This window comes from Schistocerca serialis, chromosome 2, assembly GCF_023864345.2.
Source record: "Schistocerca serialis cubense isolate TAMUIC-IGC-003099 chromosome 2, iqSchSeri2.2, whole genome shotgun sequence".
Lineage (NCBI taxonomy): Eukaryota > Metazoa > Arthropoda > Insecta > Orthoptera > Acrididae > Schistocerca > Schistocerca serialis.
Genome location: NC_064639.1, coordinates 1,095,048,411 through 1,095,054,443, shown reverse-complemented (window position 1 = coordinate 1,095,054,443; position 6,033 = coordinate 1,095,048,411). Strand labels below are relative to the sequence as shown.

Here is a 6,033-nt window from a genome sequence, read left to right as displayed (position 1 = left end):
AAAGAAAAACCATTCTCCAGACACTCCAAAGTCTTCCATCATGTAGCAGAGGTTAGAAATGGTGAATTTGTTCTTAAATTGACCTCTGCAACTATCAGAAAAAATTTGTATTGAGGTCAAATTGGGAAGATCTTGTTTCAACTTACTTATTATTATCTTCAAACATGCATAAACTGAGTACTTGTCATGGCACAGTTCATCGCTCACAATTGCAAATGACTGTAGCCCTGTTTTTATCCAAACACAAATAGTGACCACTGTAATCTGTGTATGACTCCAGTGGGCACTTTGTATCTCATCTTGTGCCAGTGCTACACAGTTTTCTGCAAAATCTATGTGCAATATCACTTCATCATCACTAACTGATGCTTTCACAGTTTTGAAAGCTTCAGATTGCATCCTTTTGAGAAAGAAGTGCTCCTTGAATGTTTGTAGCTGAGACTGAAGTTGAGAGAGAGTTTCAGGAAGTGTTCCACTGGTAGTAGTCTGTTTAGGGTGACACTCATGTTCGGTCCATTTTCTCCAAGCTATTATGTCACACAAATCAAACTTCCCATCTATTAATGTGTGCATCTATTAATGTGTGCAAATTCATGATGCATTTCTTGCATTGACTTGTCATGCATATTTCACTTCCAACATCACAGCATACAAGATTCATAAGGTGAGTGTGAGTAGCAGGGAAAATAGCAATTTTTTTGCGAATAGCTTCAATTATGAAGTTGAAGATAGCATGATGTCTGCAGATGCAGGCATTTGAGATGTCAGAACAACATTTTTAGGCCGCAACTCTTACAATTTTGAAATCTTGATATCAATATCTGGATTGTCTTGCTTAAAAAGAAAAAATGCTTCCTTAACTGTCATATTCATGTGACGTTTCTGCAAGCTAACTCTTATCCCGGTTTCATGGCCTACAATACACTTTACATCCTTTATACCAGGTGTCTGCCTGCTGATTTCATAATTTGTGAAAAATTTTTGTATTTTGAGCAGGTTATTACCTGTAAGTTTATGAGACGTTTTCTTCATTACTGGGAAAATCTGCTTTACTACCTTTTTAGGTAAGCTTTCACTTACAAGCTTTTTTATTACTGCTGATTTTTTTGAGGGGCTTTACCCGAGAAACAGCTTTGCCAAGGGACTGAGGACATTTATATGATCCTAACTGGGAAATACAGGTCTCAGACTGATCTTCAATTAATACGGATTTTAGTTTAAGTCTGTACTTCCTTTTTCTTTCAGCTTCCTTCTTTCGATATTCCAATAAAGATTTTTCACTGAAGGATACCTCCATCTTCATATTTTCCCTTCTTCTTTTATCCCGCTCTCTTTCTTTTTCTTTATGGGTGTTGTACTTGCTGGTATCTTTCTTCAGTTTTTCTCGAAGTTTTCTCATACGCTCTGCTGATGTTGTTTTCCCCATTTTCTGAATAAATAGTAAGTTTTTATTTAGTGGAAACCATCGAAGCACTTGTTATATCACACAATTTAACTTAACAATAACAAGAAGTGTTAAATAGTTTAGATTTGAGTAACATCCAAAAAACTGTCAAGGATGGGACACAATTTCTTTTAACATTTATAAATGATCATTTACAACTTAGAAGGTGCCTTATGGTTCATTGGATGTTTTTACTTCTTTTTCTTACTCCTAACCTAAAATATATAGAATTACTATAATTACTGAGTTAGGAGGTAAACTTTTTCGTGTTTTTTTTTGTCACGGGCAGTACACTAAATACATACTAACTTTTGTGAATTAGCTGCATACTTAATAACTTACCTTTCTATAAAAACTGAAGTTTGTCAGAAAGATAAGATTCTGCTCTTGAAATTTATCAATTAAAACATCAACAATCGCTGCAACCCAAATTTAAACAGCTGCCAACACAAAAAGCAAACCTTTTGTTTTCCATCCTCATCTGTAGAATCGCAAACTTTGTTTAATTATATTTCCTCAGCTAATTATGTAATTTTTATCATTTTCTCAGGACAGTAAAATTCAACTTTTGTAAATTCGAAAAACTATAACATTGTTAAATATGGATTTTTTTCAAAAAATAAGCCTCAGGCTCAGTTTGGCACGGAATGACCCCATGATCCAATCTTGAGTTCATTTGAAGTGTACTCAGATGCCGTATGTTGTTCAGTCAATTTACCTTAACGTTTATGAACATACTTGTTGTCTTGTGCAACTACGAACATGTAGCTTAATTCTTCTCTCCAAAAACTGTTGATAAATGCTACACTGCATTAGGTACAATACAAAATTCTTCTACGAACTGCTGTAGAGATCAACTTCCAAATTAAACCCTAGCTACTATGGATATTGATAGGAACACAATTACTATGCTGGGACCTCTCTCACCACCTCTTTATGTATAATATGACCGTTTGGGTAAATATGTATTTTCATGACTTCCTGTTGTTCGTTACACTTCTTAGAAACAGGGTTTGTTGAAATTTGCGTTTTTTTAAACAACACAGAATTTAGAATACTTTGAAACTTAAAACATAGCAAATTTTGCAGTTTATTTTTAATTTATGTATTACTAAAATAATAGCACATAGCACAGTTACCTCCACTCACTCATAGATTATCACCAGGAAGATAGTATTGCAGATTCGCAACGTAACAGTATGGAACAATAGATTTCAGTTATGACAAACTATTTGAAATCTGCTTTGAGTTCACTACTCATCGTTTCAACATTACCGGTAGAGTGATTATTCCATACCACAATTCTATCAAGGGGGAAATTTCGACAAATTTTTATTATAAAATTGAAGAAATTGGTTACCTACTGTATTCTTCCGAAGTTCTGAATCAAATTTTAATTGCTTTAAGCCTGCATGCATTTCACGTAGACCCTCCTAAAATTCTACAACAAATCGGTACACCACAGTTCCGACATGGATATCTTGTTTTCCACTTCAAACACGGATAACAAAAGGCTGATGTTTTCGTGTTTCAAAATATTATTTCTGTATTTGAGGCCCAAATCTGTAAGTTTTCTCCGAGACTCTTCAGAATATGTTGCAATCAAGGCAGCTGCAAGGCAATGTTGGTTTGCACAATGAGATTTTCACTCTGCAGCAGCGGAGTGTGCGCTGATATTAAACTTCCTGGCAGATTAAAACTGTATCCGGCACACAGTTTTAATCTGCCACGCAGTTTCAAATGTTGGGGTGTCTTGTTCTTACGTTAGCGGTGTCTTTTTTCTGCGGTATTACCAAAGCAGTACACTTCTTCACCGTCATCACCAGTCACATCATCACTTTCAGTTTCTTTCTCCAAATTAGTATCATGATCACTAAATACTCCAAATCAGGATCATTATATGTGCCATTAAAGTCTTCATCTGAGAATTCTCAAAGACTTTCTTGAACGCCCACATAGAAAACATTGCATAGAAGGTCTAGCTTCCCTCGCAACCAAGAAACGATAACGCTCAACAAACACACGATACGCAAACACTACGTTAGGTCCGTGAGACCTCTCAATCTCAAGGCAAAAAGAAACAAATTGATACAACAATGCCAGATTGCTGGCACGTGTAGCTTGTCATCCAATCGGAAGGTACGCACAGGTTCTACTTCACCTCACAGGAGTATGTGGAATATCACGAGACAAAAACCTGTAGCTGTGTGAGATCATCCACAGTAGTTAAGTGTTAATCGCAACGGCAGGCGAGATTAAAGTTGACGTGCGAATATTTTATAACTTCCAGCCTTGTGAACACTCGTCAAAATTACACTCTAGAATTTTACAGTGACACTCAGAGATCAGTTAACCATCGCCAGCGATTAATATTTTACCAATTATTCATTTTCATTGTTCATAACCCATTGTAGCATTTGGCTATACGGTGCACGGGGCCGAAGGTCAAATAATAATGCAAATATTAGATACTGCATGCTCCGCCGTAACCACATCAAGTACAAATTCCATGGACAAATTTGCAGTCAATTATAAACTTCCAGTAAAATTGAATATGATTTTAAAATATTGAGGAACATGAGTCCTGGAAATTATAAGATGAAACTAACAATAAAATTAAAATTTCAGTATTTAACAGATTTCAAAACTAAATTACTTTTAAAATTTGTTTTTTATCTGAAAGCCCGCGTAGTATGTAATCTCTGGTTTAGGCGCATGGAGAGGGAGAGTTGTGTACATGGTGTTATGTGATGTGAAGTGATGTATACATTTGTTTGGGGACAGAATTAATCCTTCGATCTCTCTAGGAACAAGTGTCTCGCGGTAATGATTTTTTAATAATATGAACGCTGTGGAAGGCAGAGGAAATGTTGAACCAGCCCCACGAGTTCGTCGTGTTAAAAGGTATTCGACGGAGATACCTGAAGGTTGGTGGAAGCTAATGCGTCGACGAAAGTCAGGATTATCAAAAAATAGGTTCGACAGTTACCTGATAGCACCTGATGGAAAACGGCTTAGATCGAGCGTAGAGCTGTGGAAATATTTAAAAGACAATAACTTAACTTGGCCGCAAACTTGTTGTGACACAAAGTCCATCTTTAGCCAGAAATCGCATCACAATTTGTGTACAGAGGATGCTGATGAGATTTTGTTGGAAAATAACCCGAAAGCACCAAAAATACATGCACCAGAATCAACAGCAAATGAACTGTTTCGTGATACGATAGTAAAATCAGAAATAGTACCCGAACAAAGTAGGTCACTGATAGACCACAGTTACTATTTCAAGCAAGAGGATGAGAAAGACATATTTGCAGAAGACATGTGTATAGAAAGCCCAACATTTGAAAACGGGATACGGCAAGACACAATCGCAGAATATTTGGCAATGAAATTTTCAATCAAGACTGAAGACTGTGAAGTTCCAGAGTGTTGGACTTCAGTGGACGATTCCCATGCAGAAGTGCTATCAGCAGCGCATCATAATACAGTGGAACACCAAAGTTCAGTGTCAGGATTGTGTAATACTGTGAAACATTCAGAGAAATCAAATTTAACATCGCAACTGAGTAATATATGTTTAAATTCCATACCATTGTCTAATGTAAAGGAAGGAGCATTGCGTCAATATGAGGTAAGACCTAGAAAATGGATACCTCCAAAGTCCCCCTTTAATCTCATTCAAGAAACACTCTTTCATGATCCATGGCAACTTTTGCTAGCCACAATTTTTCTCACAAAGACAGAGGCACAAAGAGCTACGGAAAGTTTTTACAGATTCATTGAACGCTGGCCAACAGCTGATGACATCATTGATGCAGATATTACTGAGCTGTCACAGTTTATAACTCCTCTAGGCTTTCATCGTTTACGAGCATATTCGATTAAGAAATTTTCATATGAGTTTAGACATAAATCTTGGGAAGACCCAATTCAGCTCTTTGGTATTGGCAGATATGGAAGTGACTCGTATAAAATTTTTGTAACAGGTGAGTGGCAAAATTGTCATCCACAGGACCATATGCTGCAGAAATATGTCCACTGGCTGGCAGCAAATTATCCACTTGAAACCAACAAATAATCTGCATCCAACATTAATTTTTTCATTGATATCCAAAAGATTGTTGGTGTCATGTTCAGTGAAAATATGTGTCTCTGTTAGCTCGAAGCAAAGAAGTCAACTGAAGAAATGTAATTTACAATGTCAAATTTTAATTTCTCTTTAATTAAGGTACATTTAAAGTATGATTTTTAAAAGAGTTAAATTGAGAATACATTGAAGGACACGTGCTTGATAAAAACTGTTTACATATAATGTACTAACTCTGTTTTACTCAGATGAACACACGTATTGGAATAATGTCTCCTTCATATTAGGATAGTTTAAGTGTCAAATATTCTGTTTCATTGCCCTAATTTAATGTTTTGTTTTTGTTAAACTCACTGATGTACTTTAAGGGGTAATTTTTGAGAAGAATGAATGTTTGGTCTGAAAACTGACCAACTTGATATATAAATATAGTTTATGAAAATTATTTATTTTTCCCAGTAATGTGTCATATATTTAAACCATTTCCTACAAGGAGATT

The 6,033-nt window shown here is 35.8% G+C and overlaps 1 protein-coding gene across 1 annotated transcript; it reads left to right on the top strand.

The window, feature by feature from the left end:
• Positions 1 to 4,166: 4,166 nt before the first annotated feature.
• LOC126456709 (uncharacterized) lies at positions 4,167 to 5,727 on the top strand. The gene has a single exon (XM_050092449.1). The coding sequence runs from the start codon at positions 4,287 to 4,289 to the stop codon at positions 5,523 to 5,525; it is 1,239 nt and encodes a 412-aa protein (XP_049948406.1). The 5' UTR covers positions 4,167 to 4,286; the 3' UTR covers positions 5,526 to 5,727.
• The last annotated feature ends 306 nt before the right edge of the window (positions 5,728 to 6,033 follow it).